Raw genomic sequence first — 16752 nt, 5'->3', positions numbered from 1 at the left:
GCACCTCTGCAGCCCGCGGAGGGTGGCTTACCGCCAGGTGCGCGGTCAGCAGGATCCCCGCAGGCCCTCTGCATTTTGGAAGAAAACTTCATTTTGTTGTTGACTTATAGAGTTTATGATTGACAAGATTTGCATACATTTAGGTCGTACACCATGACCCTTCTAAAGGTGTGCAAAGTGATGACCTGATAGACATGCACGTGGTGGAAAAGGCACCCAACCACGCGGACAAGCACACCTGTCACCTCAGCTACCTTTTATGTGGGTACGGCGAGGGCACCTAAGATCTACTCTCTTGGCACATTTCAAGTATACAGTACTGCCAACTAGAGTCTCCATGCGGGACATCAGATTCCCAGAACCTCCTCCTCTCATAATGGCAAGTTCGCATTGACCCTCATCTACTTCCCCTCGGTCAGCCCCCGGCAGCCTCCACTCTTTGCTCTGGCTCTAGGCTCAGTGCCCGTGAGCCCCACGGAGGGGATGGCCCAGCTCCGGCCTGTGTGTGTCTGACTCCTGCACTAGCATCATGCCCCCGGGGCAGCGTCACAAACAGCAGGGGCACACCCACTGCACGTGCACCTCTATGCGCTCCTCCGCGGATGGGCACGTCGGTTCCCAGGTCCTGACTATGGTGGAGTGCAGACACCCTGATTTCATTTCCTTTGGATAAATTTATGGTAGTTGCATTTTTGCTTTTTTTGAGGACCTGCCATAGTATTTGCACAGCAGCTTTGTCAGTTCACACTCCCACCAGCAGCTCACGCGGGCCCCTGCTCCCACATCCTCGCCAGCACTGCCGCCTTTCTGGTAGCAGCTGGTCGGACGGGTGTGGGGGGGGACCTCTCATTTCCCTGATGATTGGGGATGTGGAGTACGGTTCACAGGTCTGTCCGTATCTGTGTCTTCTTTGGAAAAACGTCTCGAGGTCTTCTGCCCATTTTTTATGTTTTTGCTATTGAGTTCCTCTTATATTTTGGAAATTAGCCCCTCATCAGGTATGTGATTTGCTCATTTTCTCCCAAAGAGTAGGCTGCTTTTCATGTTGCTGATGGTTCCATTTGCTCTGCAGAGGCTTTTGGTTCTTTTCACTAATATTTATGCTTGCTTTCGTTGCCATGTCCAAAAATTCATTTTATTTATTCACCCATCAGTTGATGGACATTTGGGGCCCCCCACTGTCACAACAGTCTGTGTACAAGTTTTGTGTGGACGTGTTTTCATTCTCTGGTAGGCCTAGAAGGGGAACTACTCGCTTATATGCTAACTCTGTGTGCAATATTTTGAGGAACTAAGGCAACGGGATTTTAAAGTTAAGACTTTTATGAAAAGCCTTGCTTCATAGCCCATGTGAGTAGCCACCTCGCGGTGAAGACACGAGGAGGATAACCCTGACTCTGTGAACAGATACAAGTTCGGTGGCAAGTCCCTGCCTCCCGGGTGCAGCCCGGCCGTGCGGGGCGTCTCTCTGAAAGCTGGCCCCGCGGCGGGCAGGGAGGCCGAACCAGTCAGGGCGCCCGTCACAGACCTGCTGCGACCACTAGGGGGAGCCTGCTCGCATCCTCGGCGCGCCGGCCGCCTCCGCTGGAACCCAGGCAGCTTCGGGGAGGCAAAAAGCCGCCCTCCGCCGCCGCCTCCCACCCCCACCCCCACCCGCCACCCCGCCCTGGCTTTGTGCTGCTCAAAGACGGGACCGCAGAGCGACGTGCCCACCAGGGGGCGGCGTGGGGGCTGGAAGGGCGGTCGGACTCGGTCACCTGGGCCAGAGGCTCCGAATCCGGAAGTCTGTAGAGGCCAAACCTGAAATTTACCTTGGTTGACAAAAGTCTTCCTATACAGATTAAGCAAATCCACTCACTCAGCCAGAGGGTGGCGGGCACCCCGAGGGCTGGCCGGCGGTGGCTTCCGGGACAGCTCCCACCCCAGGGGACCCACAGTGTGGGCACAGGTGGAGGGGCGGCGGTGCCGTAGAGACGGACGGACGGGTGGCTGGGAGGCGACCTGGGCTCCACGCTGCCTGGGGAGCCGGAGAGCAGGCGGCCGAGGGCCTGAGGGAAGCGGCTCCCGCAGCCGGGCACGGGGGTGTCCGGGCCTCCACTGTGCGGTGCGGTGGGCACCAGCAGTCCCGCCCCGAGGGGCGGCGTGGACCGGGCGAGGAAAAAGGACTTGCCTCGGCTACTGAGTTCAGAACAGGCTGAAAGAGAGCCAGACGCCGGGGAGGGCGCCTGGACGGTGCTGCAGGCCGGGGCAGGGGGCAGGCACACTGGGCGGCGACAGAGGGGGCGGGAGCAGCGCCGGGGAGGACGCGCCGCTGACGGGGGGCTCCGGAGGGGGCTCAGCAAGTCAGCCGCGGTCGTGGGGCCTGGGACGCTGCCTCGGCCGAACGCAGAGCTGGAGACCCAGGCCCAGCCACGTGCAGGCTGCCCCCGCCCACCTCCGGGGAACCCGGCTGGGACACTAGCTGGAGGTGAGGGCCCTGACCCGGTGGCAGAGGTGGTCAGTACCTGCCCCGGTGGCAGAAACGGACTCTGCACTCCGCCCTGGAAGTGCTTGGCCTCTGCGTGGGGCTGCAGGTGTCCACTGCAGAGTGGAAGCCTGGACACCGCCCGTGACTGGCTGCCTGGCTCTGCCCTGGGCTCAGGGCCACAGAAGGCTCTTCCCACAGGCCTTGGGCTGCCGGCTGTCCCACTTGCCTCAGGCGGCTATTCCTTACAGTGAGGCCCTCGGATTGTTTCCTAACAGGCACCTGGGAACACGGCTAGCGTTAGGCCCCCAGTCCCGGGATGGTAAGCTGAGGACCTGCTCGGCCGCACGGGCCACAGCCCACCTAGAGCGAGAAGCTTCCCACGGACAGGTTACAGGGCACATCCACCACGCTGCTTGGGTTTCCAGTGGGAGTGGTTCACCCTGCTGCTTACAATCTATTAAAATGAAGATGCAGAGGGACGAAGGGGGTTCCTCCGTAAGATATGCTCAGGCTCCCCAGAACCTGTGAGCGTGACTGTACTTGGAGGGAGGTCTCTGCAGATGGAATCGAGTTGAAGATGCTGAGATCATCCTGGGTTATCCTCTGGACCCTAATTCCAACAGACGCGCTGAAGTAAGTTGTACTGCATTTATGATGTGCAAGTTGGAGCGTATTCACGATGCTTTGCCATCATGCTTCACAGCACCTGGGGAGGCCAAGGTATCCTGACTGGCCCCATTTCAGTTAGATGAGCCAAGCTGCTAAGCACAGGCTTAGGTGCTCGCCCTCAGTTTTCTGAAAGTGGAGAGGTTTGCAGGTCCCCGACTCTGCAGGGCCCAAAGGGGCCTCTGCTCTCCAGCCTGCCGTGCCTCAGTTCTCCCAACCTCCCCACCTGGGCCTGCTGGTCACCCAGCCTTCTGAAGTCATCAACTCCAGCCCCCACTGCCAAGAAAACCCTTTCAGAAGCCGAGAGAGCTCAGTGACTCACTGTTTGGGGAGTAGAGGCAATTTCCCCCTAAAACAAACACCAGAGAAACCTGCTGTCCTGTGTGGTAGGGTATGGCTTTGTTACGTTGGACACAGATCTCCGCCATTGTGATGCTCTCTGATCTGGAGCAGAAGAACTTGAAAGGGCTCACGTCTGAGAACTTTTCTTGTCTTGGCTGTAAGAAACCAGCTAAATACTGGCTTTGGTTAACTTATTTTAGGCTATTTTAGGCCATATTTCTGTTTTATGTGTTTGCATGTTGTTAGCTATTCATCGATCTTTAAAGTATGAGGCAGTTTGAATGCTGAATTTCTTCAAGCTCACTCCTCTTCTGGAAGTTTCCTCGAGCAGGCGACCCCACAAGAAGCCCTCCGGTGCTCCAGCCCCCAGGCTCCACCCAGTCTGTGTGGCCCCATCTCGATTGTGTCCTTGTGAAAAGCCCACCTGTGTCTACGTCTGTCTCAGCAGACTGCAGGCTTGTGTTCGCAGGGGCTGTGTCACTTGGCTCTCAAAGGCACCGCACCACCCAGAGCCGTGTGTCACGGGGCAAACCGTGGAACTGGCTGCCAGTACTGGAGCAGCGCTGCGGCGCTGTGAGCACCACGTGTGCTAAGGCTGCCCTAAGGAGCTTGTGCAGGCCACCCATCAAAAACTATCTGCAGATAACAAACTGTGAGAAATATCTGGAATAAACTCCTCTTTAGCTCAGCACTCAGGTCTGGGCACAGAACTACCAGCAGGAAGCAGGCAGCTGAACAGAACACAGAGAAAGGCAGCGAGACAGGGAGGGTCACTTCTTCCGACGGCGGGTGCTAACCTGCCGAGGCCTGGAGAAGCCTGGCTCCCATGGCGGCCCAGGCGGGAGAAGGCCACCGGCTGGTGCAGCCCCGGCGACGGGTGTGCCTGCCCAGCGTCTGAGCTGGAACAACTGCGGCTGCACCTGCCTGGATCAGCTGGCGGCCTCTGAGTGCCTGTGAGGACACTAGTTCACAGATGTGGTTTCAGGGCAGAAAACAACTCATCACGGTGATTCGGGGGACGACTCCAACGCAGTCTTGGGGGAAAAACATTTAATGCAGATACTCAGCCATCAGAACATACAAATAAATTAGCAAACTCTGAACAGCTGAGGAAAAAACCCAGGTACGTGTCGCTGCCCGTTTCCCTTCAGACCCAGACATTCCACTTCTAAAATACTGATAAAATACACAAAGCAACTAACGAGGATGTCATAGAACATTCAACATAAAACAACCTAAAATAAAGATAAAACCAAGGACAAGCCCTAATTATTTTATTTCTGTATATTAAGACCACAAATAGGATGTAAAGGCTTAATTTATTACTCAAATTAAGAAATTATACATTTTGATTTGATAATGGTCATTGTCTTAAAAGTGTCATTTAGTTTCCCCACATTTAAAAGTATATTGCTAATTCTGGCCAGCTCGGTAGGCAGCCCCTGAGCCCGGCGACAGTGACACCCCAGCCGTGGCAGGGCCGGAGCTCGGCTTCCTGGCGCTCCCGCATTGGCCAACGGCCACTCTGCTCCCACAGCGGACGCCTGCAAGTGCCCTTTTCCCCGAAGCCGCAATCCCCGGCCAGTCAGATCCAGATAAAGTGCCTTGGCCGGGGAGGACCACATACTCCTCCCGACACGTGTGGGGGCCGCCCTGTCCTCTTCCAGAGCAGCACGGTCGATGAGCGCAGGGCGAGCCCCCCAAACCCAGGAAGACTGGCTGGCGTGGCCCAGGGACGGGAGGGCACGCGCCTTGGAAGGCCCGCATGCAGGCCGCGGCACAAGGGTGCAGCTGTCACTTTGGTTCAAGCCACTCGAATGGGTGTTGCAGTGTCTACACCACCCAAGTCACATATGTGCCACGGACACTAGACGAGACCCTCCCCTCCCGCGAAGCTCTCCAGGGACCTAGCGGAGACAGGAGTGCAAAAAGGATGAAGCACCCACCTCACACACAGTGACACCCAAGCCATTATGATGCGGCCAGTGGCATACTAAAAACAAGCATGCTAGCCCCCCGGGAAATGGCTTACGAAGCGCACACAGAGTATCACCATCGGTATCTATTTTCCAAACCTAACCACTTGGGGAAAAGGCAGCAGGAACAAAATGCCTTTAGTTTTGACGATCAGGCCTGTAAACAATTCAACCGCATGCGGTCGCGCGGCCGAGAAGCACGCCCGCCCACTCCCAGACCCTGCGCTGCGGGAAGAGCGCCAGCGCGACCGGAGGCGGCGGGCTGGTCTCAGGGCGGCCACCCAGCAGGGAGGCGCATCTCCATCCACAGAGCCAAGGTTCCTCTTTGGTCAATTTCACTGAGTTGCCACTTGTCTTAAACCTGTGCTCTCCTTGGTGAAATTACTAAATGAGCCACATGGCACCAAACATGTTATTTTAAGTTATTTGAAAAGCAACGTCCATCTAAAGAAATGACCACAACTTAACAAATCATCAAAAGATGCAGGGAGGGGAGGGGGGAGCTTAGGAGAGCTGCGGGGACAGGCTGCACCTCCTCGCCGCCGGAGGCGCTGCTTCCGCGGGGGCACCACTGTTTCTCTGCAGACGGTCGGTCCCGGTCTCGGCTCAGCTCAGCTCAAAGCCAGCAGCACATTCAATAGCATAGAGAAGTTTACTTCGCAGAAGCGCCTCGTCACAGAACTCGGGGAGCTTCAGCAGGTTCATGCAGGTGCTGGCTGTGGGGAGTCGCTCGAGGTCAGAGCCTCCGTTGTGAATGCAGAACGCAGGGTACAGCTCCTGAAAGACAGCAGGCGTGGATGCGGCTTTAGAAGCATGGCCTGAAGTGCATTTTCAAAAAGTACACGAGCCTTGCTTGCTTCAAACACTAAAGTTATTGCTGCAGTCACATCTCCTCAAAGGGACAGTCGCTTTCCACTACGCTCAAGACTTGGCTCTACACCCCACCACACGTTGTGCTTCACGGGAAACATGCTGTTCAGTGAAGATCGCCTCTAAAGCTTTTGTACTTTCAGTCTTTCAAAAGTTGTTTGAAATTTAAAAAGGCACAAGGGTAAAGAGTTGAATATATATATATATTTGCTCATACTGAGCCATGGGAAAGGCAGAGACTGCCTGCAGGAAAGGAAGGAGCAGGGTGGAGGAACAGGAGGAAGCCAGTCTTCTTCCAAAGGCTGCATTTTGCAGATTAGACTCAAGAACCATGCGGGTGTAGCAACAAACAGAAAACAGATTCAGTCAAAGGGGAGGAAAAAAGCAATCTCTAAATACTGACAGCAAAATGAAACAATGAACCTATTTACTAGTGGCTTAATAACATAGGAATTATTTCTAGTGTTTTAGAATTGCAAGGAAACAGAACTATTTTCAGAAATGTCATGATAAACCACTGGTATTGTTCTGAAACCATTACAGTATTATGTACAGCTATTATACAGAACTGTAACTTACTGTAGGACTTTAGAACTATGAGATCAGCAAATGAGCTAACAGAAACCAAGATTATCACTGGTAAAAAGAGACTCAAATATAAAATAAAAAAATTAAACCTTATAAGCTTAAATTTGAACTGGAAATATGTTTGAATTTCTGATGAATTCTTTTAGGAGGAAAAAAATCTCTCTTTCCTAGCTCTGTCCCCTGGCAGGCCTGCAAACCGTGAGCACCACGATGCGAGCAGATTGAGGGCCCGGGGCTGGGCCAGGGACTGTACCCCAGCACTGCCAGGCCAGAGCGACCGAGAATGACACAGGTCTCACCGAGACTCTGAGCCATCTGGCGGCACCTTCCTGCCCCAACAGGCACCTCGAGCACCAAAAAGAGCAGCTGCAATGGAGTAAGACACACACATGTCAACGCCTGGACCCAAATGCCTGGTTGCCTTTAGGAGATGCTGGTTAGCCCAGCAACATTCTGAAAACTGCTGGTTGAAGAATTGTCAAGGTACGTCCCATTTTCTGTACACACAGTCCTCAGAGAACCAAATAGTTGATGAGAAAAAGAGTTTTTCTTTATAGAAAATTTCATCTAAGAAAAGAAGAAATAATTGGAATACGGCTTTTTATAACCTCATTAAGGAGCAGATTCAGGCAGTGACCAGGGGTGGCTGCTAAAATCATCAGGTGCCAGGGTGGTGGGGAGACTCACAAACACTGGGTCCCTGACACAAAGTGAGGACATGGGACATGCACGACATTCTCTCTGCACTGTCACAGCCAGAAAAGAAAAACGCTGCCCAGCAGTGATGAGACCTCCACCTCCCAGTTTATGGATGTACTGCAAGGGACCCAGTTCGTCTGACCTCAGGGCACCAGGGACGGTGGTTAGAGGAACGCAGCCTAACGTCCGCGGCCCGTTTGTACCTGGAGTGCTGATGGCAGAAGGAACCTTTACTGTGATTTTTCGGACATGACAATGCCACTCTGGCTTTCTCTTAAGGTACTAGTGTAAGAAGTCTCCCTCTGTAGCCCAGCTACCAGCTTCCCCTTCCTTCCCACAGACAAGAAAATATTTCCTCCCTCCCGCATTAAAAAATGTCACATGTGAGCACAAGTCACTGCTCTGGCCCTGGTCACCTGTCACCTTCCTGGGCCAGTCCAGTCCCTTTGCTCTCACGAGGCCACATGGTGCTCCCCTGGTGTGTGCAGCATGATTTGCTGATGCACACTCATGCCATTTCTATCTTTGTAAAAATAATGATGCAATGACTAGCCATGTGCTTGAACTATCTCACACTGGTGCAAACATGCCTGCAGGCTAACCTGCTGTCCAGCACTGGTAAATGCAGGCTGAGCACGTGGGATCCACGGAACATCAGTCCTTCGATGGTTACACACACCCAGTGGCTGCATCTTTCTCTTGTACACGATCATCATTAGACTAAAGATGTGGTTTATATGTTCCCGTCCAAAAGGAATACTGCACAGTGGGGCCTCTATCCAGAGAGCCTTGACCTGCTAAAGGGACCTGTGTGGCTTGACTGCTCCATTACTGCAGGATTGCAGAGGCCCCCGTCCCTGCAGCACTGTAGAAAACAGGACCAAGGAAAGCAGAAGGGTGGTCCACACAGGCTCCAGGTTAGCAGCGAGAACCACGGTGGCTTCACCTCCAGGTCAGGGCCTTTTACATGGTGGCAAGCTTCCTCCTAGGGCTGTGACATGAGAGCATACGCTCCAGTGCCAGTGCTGAGGCATCCGGGAGAGGCCCTGATGACCCTCCCCCGTGCCCTCCTCTCCAGGTGTGACCTGGCTGACCTGCAGGACACAGGGCAATATGCCCCTGGGGCTCACACAGTCCCGGTTTGGCCACAGCCTCTTCTTTTTGGGCTGTACCCTGATAAAATGATCAGAGATGCAGATGATAATTTATGCATAGGCTGTTTGCAGCATTATCAAGGAAGGAACCATGTAAACAACTAATAAAAAACAGTAAACTGTGGTAAACTCATGATGGGGCACTATGAAGTTTGTTAAAAATATTTCAAAATTTATTTAATACAAGGAAATATCACCCTGATGTAGTTGGATGAAAAAGCAGCCTATATATCTGAACACATGATACAGCTTACGTTATATTTAAAGATTATGTGTGTCTGCAGAAACACATGCCTTTAAATATAAACAGACTCTCATGTAAAAACATGAAACATACAAAACCATGACGATGCCCAGAATGGAGACACTGTAGGTACTTTTTTCTTTCTTTCACTTAACCACAACATCCCGTTTTCCGTAACAAAGACATCAACTTTGTCAAAGGGGAAAAATTCAGGCCATATAAAAAATCACCACCCAGTAAGCAGAGGACAGACAGACATGGGAGCAAAGTGCCTGCTCTGAGCCGCGCCTCATCCCTGAGCCCAAAAGGTACGTGACGGGCCACAGCCGCTCACCAGCTGGACTTGGCCTCGTGTCTCAGCCGAGTTGAGCAGGTACTTTGCCCCCGCGCACAAACGCCGAATGAGGAGACGGAAGGGCGCTTCCCATCAACCTCTGCATGTTCCTCTAATGGTAGGAAAGACTTTTTAGACATGTACGTGGCATGTAATATGTGTTAAAAACATCATACTGGCCTTTTTTTTTTTTAACTAATCACAGTTTATATGCTATTTTAAATGTCTCATGAAAACATTGGAACAGGAGTCAAACACTACATTCACTGTTTAGTATCCAGAGCGCACTGAGGGCAGTAATACTCTCAAATGCTTGAATCAAGTAAAATAATAACATTTTGAAACAAAAAGGGATCTTTAAAGGCAGGGTCAGTGGGCACTGGGCAAATGGTCAAGTGACTGGGTCAAATGGAAAGCTTGAAATATTTTGCAGTTAAATGCCACATTTTAGTGTTTCTTTCATAATGTTAATTGAATCTCCTACTTGGAGTCAGAAGTAAAAAAAAAAAAAAAGGCAGTTCTTTACTGAAATCTCAATCAAGGGCACGGTTTCCTGCATAGTTAAATGGAGCACAACGGGAATTTGCATCGATTCGGACAGAGAAAAATCACACACTTACTACGTGGCCTGATGGCAACTGAACAATTTTCTACAGAACCGCAGTGATTTTTCGTCTGTGACCATCACATTGGTTAAACGCGTTAAAACTCTCATCAGCAGTAGCCGGCGCTCCCTCCCCCACCGTCCGGCACCGAGGAGTTTCCTAACTTTCAAATTACAAGTACTGCCCTGCAGCGTCTCACCGGAAAGCACCTGGAGTATCTCACCTGAAAATACTCCCTTCTTTTAAATCTGAATTCTGTCATCCTTTTCACCAGGCATACGGAGCTAACTTGAAAGCATAAATTCTAAAGTGATTTTTCCAAATTGGAGTCTGTCTAACAACGACTGCAAAAACTTCTGAAAACTCTTAATTTTCATATTTGTTTAGATCATTGAAAAGAAACCTAAATAGGAAGACTGTCTCACGGCCTCCAGAAAAGTATTTTCCACGGTACAATGGTAACCGGGTGATCGTATGAGGATGACCCACAGGGGACGAGAGATTCCCACTGGGATCTTACATGGGGTTTTGAAAGCTAGTGTGAATCCCTCCGCTTCTCCCCTCCCAGCAAGACCCCGGTTCTGCACTGTGGTGAGCAAGCATCGCTGGCTTCCGCTAGTTGGCCTCCCAGTCAGTGTCGATGGGAGCAGGCCCTCCAAACCTCCCTTCTTGAAACCAGTTGCTGAATTTTCCTATTTCTAGGTTTGCTGTCCTTTTGAACCTGGAGAAACTAGAAGTCTCTCCTAATAAATGTTGCTGATGAAGTTACCAAAACGTGTTAAAACCTTAATATGTAAGAGGTTAGTTTATATGATGACTCTCACTAGATGGTGAAACTGTTCCTCTGCCAAGCTTTCTCCTGCCGCTCGCACAAGCCCGGGAGGCTTCCGGACTTTGCCAGGCGTCTGAGAGGAAGGAACCCAAGAACAAGAGACTCGCTGCGCGGAGGAGCTGCCCCTGGCCTCGTGCAGCCGGCTGCGGGTCCGGCTGCGGGCACCAGGCTCTTGATGACGAGGCAGGACCATCTCCGCTGTCTCCTCGGGGTGGGCACCGTGCGCCGGGCCTCGTGCAGCTGGCAGTCTTTCTGAATCACTGCTCAGGCGTGTTGCTACGACATGGCTGCTTTTTTTTTAACCCAGCCTGAAAGTCTTTTTCACTTAACAGATGAGTTCATTGTGCCTACATTCCTTGTTAACGGCTCAGCTTTCTCTCATTTTTATGTTTTCTATTTTGTGATTCTTAGTGGTAGCCTTGTTTCCCATACCTGGCAAGCACGGCTGCTTCTGCCTCTGTCTCATCTGCGCACTTCCCTCTCCCTCTGGTCATGCGGGGGACCGGAAGCTGAGTTGGCGCCGCCGGCGTCCCTGGGGAGCATCGGCCTCCAAGAGGCTCGCGCCGTCTTCCCGTGTGAAGGCCAGCCCCCCGCCCTCCTGCCGCAGCCCTCTGCGGGGGTCCCCGGGCTGCTGCGCCAGGCTACCGTCTCCCTGTAAGGTCTGCCCTTTTAAATGTACAATTCAGTGAATTTAATAAATGTATAGAGCTGTACAACCATTCTCACAATCCAGTCCCCAGCTGCTGCCATTTCCCCAACAGACTCCCTGCTTCCAACCCCAGCCCCAGGCAACCACAGATCTGCCTGTTTCTACGAATTTGTCTTTTAAAGACATTTCATGTAATTGGAATCATATAGTAAGTGCTCTTGTATCTCACCCCTTTTACCCAGCACATTTTCAATGTTCATACACACCATAGTCTGTGTGAGTGATTCATTCAATTTCTGAATATACCCCACTGTATGGACAGACACATTTTGTTTATCCATCATCAGGTGGCAGACACTTGCCCTGTTTCCACTTGAGCTTCCCTGAAGGCAGCGTGAACCCACGTGTCATCTGTGCCGAATCCACTCCCAGGAACAGAATTGCTCCGTGACACCGAGGGGCCTGTGCCACGGACAGGTCAGAGGGGCAGCCCAGAGGGGCAGACCGGGCTCAGACCTGGGGCACAGGCTCCATGGAGGACCCGGGAGTGCCGAGTGACGTCAGCACGCCCCAGAACCCGAGTGTGGGCCCCACCGCCTGAGTCTGACACAGCAGGTGTGGGTGAGGACTGAAAATGCTCATTTCCCACAGGGCGATGCTGAGGGCACTGGTCCCGGGGCCACGCTTGGTGAACTAAAGCATCAGGTGGCATCAGTGCACATTCCTGATGTTTGATGACGGAATTGTGGTTATGAGGACAGTATCTGAGTTGTAGGAAATACATGCAGGAAAGAGGTCTTCGACTCCCTCTCAACACATGTGGAGAGAGAATGTAAAACTGGTGAAATGTGACAGTTGCTCCGTGCAGGTTAAGAAGTTCCTTTGTCCAATTCTTGCAACTTTTCCATATATTTAAAATAATTTCAAAGTAAAAAAGTTAAAGAAAAGAATAACTCCTATATGATGCATCGATCAAAGGTGACTGGAAAGTGAATGCCTATCTATGAGTTTCATAAGCAACACCCAATGCTTATCTAATCTGCTATTAGTTTACATTACATTCAGTTTTTTATACTATTAATACTGCTTTATCTTAATTTATAAGGAATAGGGGACACACTAACTCAACCATTTGCAATTGCTAAAAATATTAAGCCAAGTTATATGAGATCAACACCAATTATCAGAAATGGTGCAAAAAAGACTAAGTAACAGTGAACAATCAGGCAGAAACGTACTTCTTGCCAAACACACATGAAAATTTTCATCTTGCTTTCTTCAGTTCAATAGTAAAAAGGACTGGGATGCCTTATAGACTCAGCTGGGTAACAGCCACTACAGACATGCGGGGCACCAACTGCAGGTTCTGCTCACACACACACCACCTATACCTCGCGGCCCGGCTCACGGCTGTGAACAGGGGGAGCTGACACTATTTATTAATCAGAGGATGTGCAGGAAGCAGCCATGCTGTGCACAGCTGATGGAGCTGACGGGCCTCATTAATGTAGCTGTAACTATGGGGACATCGGTGTTTGGGGTCACCTCCCAGGGGATGGTATGCACACTGCCTCGGCCCCCCTGGATACCCTGCTGCCTTCGCGGTGGTGGGTTGGTTTTTAAAGCAAGCAGCATGAAGTCGTGTACCTTGAACCCCAAGAGAGGGGGTCGGGAGCAGCTTGTCACAAACTTGAGCAGTTTGCGCTTCTCTTCATCCGTGAACGCTCCCACGACTCTCCAGAAGGCTCTGATGACAGGGTGGTCGGCGGAATAGCCTCCTGCGACAGAATGGACAGATATCTTGTTGAGAACAAGCTCCCGGCAGGGGGTTCCAAAGGCACCAGAACAACAGACTCACAGGAGCGACCAGCTCTCGTCACAGCTGCCACAGTCCTGAGGGGCAGCCCGTGGCCGGCAGCCACCCCTGAGCACCTTTCCTTCTGTTCCTGGGGGATTACAGGCAGGCAAGGGGCAGGAAACCTCAGGAGAATCAGAGCACCACAGGCGAGGAGGAGGGTCAGCCACGGCTACTGGGTTTTCAGACCTTTGCTAGGAGCTAAAGTCACCCTCTGCTGAGCAGCAGATGGTCACGCAACTAAAAATGGCAGACATTGGGATTTTTCACTTCTAGTAAAGCTAGGTATTTTGTCAACATGATCTTAGGGTCCAAATCTGTTTTATTACCTGCCCTCCTGGCAGTCATGTGTAGACCATGGCTAACAGGAGCCCAGCACATGGTCAGCCCACTACTCTGAAGTGTAGTATCTGCTTATAGCTTTTGATCTCCTTAAGTGCTTCCTAAAACTGAAATAACTGCTATATATTGTTCCCTTAATGTTAATATACTACGGAAATAACAGCAATAAGGTATCTTAAGTGCATTAATTGGCACCACAATGAGCATGACAATATTCTAAGCCTATTTACTGGAATAGCTAAGCTCACTGGAGGTGCAACATGCACCTCTTGGGTCTTGCGCACCACCCAAGGCAGTTTCTTAGCACAGGAAAGGCTGGACAGATTTCATTTTTTTACACTTAAATGACTTGACAGTGAGGACAAGGTGACCTTTGGTACTATTTGCCTTTACATAAACAGTAGAGTTCAAATTTGGAGCAACACAAATTAATTACAGAAAGGGGAGATAAGTGCACACATTCATATACATATACAATAAGCATATACGTGAATGCTTTTAGCAACTGTTTTGTAACAAATCCCTCATCTACCCTCTCTACACGCGTGCTCTTAAAGATGTTTCATCTGCACAAAATTATGTTCACAGAACTGTAATTTTTACCAAGTTCCATTTCCAAAACCTTTGGAGGTTAGATAGGATTACCTTGGAGGAAAGATAGGGTAACATCATTCAACAGGCAGAAGAGTCTGGAAGGGTCTCTTTTAAAAAATTGTAGTGAAATACATAAAATCTACCAGTTAAACCATTAAGTATACGATTCAGTGGCATGAACGACATTCACGCTGTTGTGTGGCCACTGCTGCTGTTTACAGCCAGAACCCATCACCCGAAACAGAAACCCTGTAGCAAGCAAGCGTTCCCCTTCTCTCCCCCGACCTTGGTGACCTCTAATCTACTTTCAGTGCCTAGGAATCTGCCTATTCTAGGTATTTCACATAAGCTGAACATGTTCTTTTGTGTCTGGCCGATTTCACTTGGTTCAATACTTTCACGATTCATCCACGTTGTAACACTGAACATCACTCCTTTTTAAAACGTACTATCCCACTGCACTTGGGTGCGCGTGAGACCTGCTTATCTACTCCGCTGCAGATGGGCATCTGGCTGCTTCCACCTCCTGGTCGCTGTGAACACACCATGTGCACGAACACGGTGTGCAAGTACCTGTTCCAGCCCCTGCTCCCAGTCCCTTTGGAGAATACTTAGGAAATTCTGGGTCATACGCGGAAATTGCATGTTTAGCTTTCTGGGGAACCACCAAACCTTTCCAGAGTGGCTGTTTCACAGCCCCGCCAGCAATGAACGAGGGCTCCGATTCCTCCCCAGCACTTGTTATTTTCTGCGTGTGTTTCAGTAGCAGCAGCAGCTCTTTTAAAGGATGTGAAGCCCACCTCACAGTTGTTTTGGTCCACATTTCCCTGACGATCAGCGACACTGAACATCTTTTTTGAGACTAATGGCTTTTTATGAATCTTCTTTGGAAAAAGATCTTGGTCCATTTTTGAAATGGCTTGTCTTCTTATTTTTGAGTTGTAAGAATTCTTTACATATTCTGGATGGCAGGCCCTTAATCACGTATAAAATTTCCAAGTATTTTCTCCCATTCTGTAGGTTGCCTTTTCACTTGCCTGATAATGACCTTTGATGCAGTTTGTAATGATGATAAGATCCAGTTCATTTTTGTTGTTGCTCATGCTTTTGATCTCATATCTAAGAATCCACTACCATACCCAAGGTCATGAAGATTTATCTATCTTTTCCTGAGAGTTTCATGGTTTTAGCTCTTACATTAAGGCTGTCGATCCACTTTGAATTAATTTTTGTATATGGTGTGAGGGAGGCACACAGCCTCATTCTTTTGCAAAAATCCAGTTGTTCTACATTTAACTTTTTAAATAACTGTAAGCCTTTCCAAAGAGGATGCACCATTTTACATTCCCACAGGTCAAGAGGGTTCCACTTTCCCCATGTACTAACCCTTGGCATTGTCTGTCTCTGATTATAGCCACTCTAGTGGGTCTGCAGTAGTATCTCCTTAGGATTTACCTGCATTTCCCTAGTGACCAGTGGTGTTTGCTTACTGGCTAAACATATTTTTTTTTTATTAAGGTATCATTGATATACACTCTTATGAAGGTTTCACAAGAAAAACAATGTGGTTATTACATTCACCCTTACTATTGAGTCCCCCCCCATACCCTATTGCAGTCACTGACCATCAGTGTAATCAGATGCCACAGTGGCTATACATACTTATATATGTATCTCCTTAAGTGGCATATTTCTTGGCCATGTTTTTAAATTCAGTTGTTTGTCTTTGAGTTACAGAAGCTCATTATTTTTTGTGGACACAGCCCATTATTACATATTACTTGAAAATATTTTCTCCCAATCTGTGACTTATCTTTTAATTTTCTTAAAGGTGAAGCACAAAAGCTTTAATTTTAAGGAAGTCTGATTTCATATAAATTAATTTTTTCTGGATCATGCTTTTGGTGTACAACTAAACCCTCTCCCTAACTCAGCAGTCAGGAGGGTTTTCTCCTGCATCTTCTAAGCTTTACAGTTGCAGCTTTAACCTATAGGTCTCTGATCCTGCTGAGTTCAGTTTCCCAAAGGGTGTGAGTTAAAAGGTCAAAGTTCATTCTTTTCCATGTGGATATCATCCCAGAACCACTGAATTTTGAAAATCAATTACTGTAAATATAACTGAACCCCCAAACATGTTCCATTGATCAACATGCTTATTCCTTGTGCCAATATTAATATTACTGCAGCTTTGTAGTAAGTTTTAAATCAGAGTGTAAGTCTTTCAACTTTGTTCTTCTACAAAATTGTTTTGGCTGTTTTAGGTCCTCTACATTTCTATATAGATTTTAATCTAGCATGTTTATTTCTACAAAAAAAAATAACCTGCTGTGATTTTGATAGAAACTGCACTGAACTTGTAGATTAATTTGGAGCATGATACCTTGACAATACTGAGTCTCCCAAACCATGAAAATGGATGGTCTGTTTATTATGTAGGTCTTTAATTGCTCTCAGCAATGTTTTGCAGTTGCTGGGGTATAAGTATTGCACTTGCTACATTCATATTTTATTCTTTTTCATGCTACTTTGAAAGGA

General features: G+C 49.4%; 1 protein-coding gene across 1 annotated transcript in view; it reads right to left on the bottom strand.

The window, feature by feature from the left end:
- Positions 1-4732: 4732 nt before the first annotated feature.
- UBE3C (ubiquitin protein ligase E3C) overlaps positions 4733-16752 on the bottom strand; it is a 130761-nt gene continuing 118741 nt past the window's right edge. Inside the window, exons 22-23 of the mRNA XM_036899701.2 lie at positions 13074-13204; positions 4733-6228 (exon numbers count right to left, since the gene is read on the bottom strand). Of these exons, the coding sequence (XP_036755596.2) occupies positions 6058-6228; positions 13074-13204 (302 nt within the window). The 3' untranslated portion in view covers positions 4733-6057. The remainder of the gene's footprint in view (positions 6229-13073; positions 13205-16752) is intronic.

This window comes from Manis pentadactyla, chromosome 7 (genome assembly GCF_030020395.1).
Source record: "Manis pentadactyla isolate mManPen7 chromosome 7, mManPen7.hap1, whole genome shotgun sequence".
In the NCBI taxonomy this organism is placed as follows: Eukaryota; Metazoa; Chordata; class Mammalia; order Pholidota; family Manidae; genus Manis; species Manis pentadactyla.
Note: the sequence above shows the minus strand (reverse complement) of the source record. Positions and strands in the feature narration are given on the sequence as shown.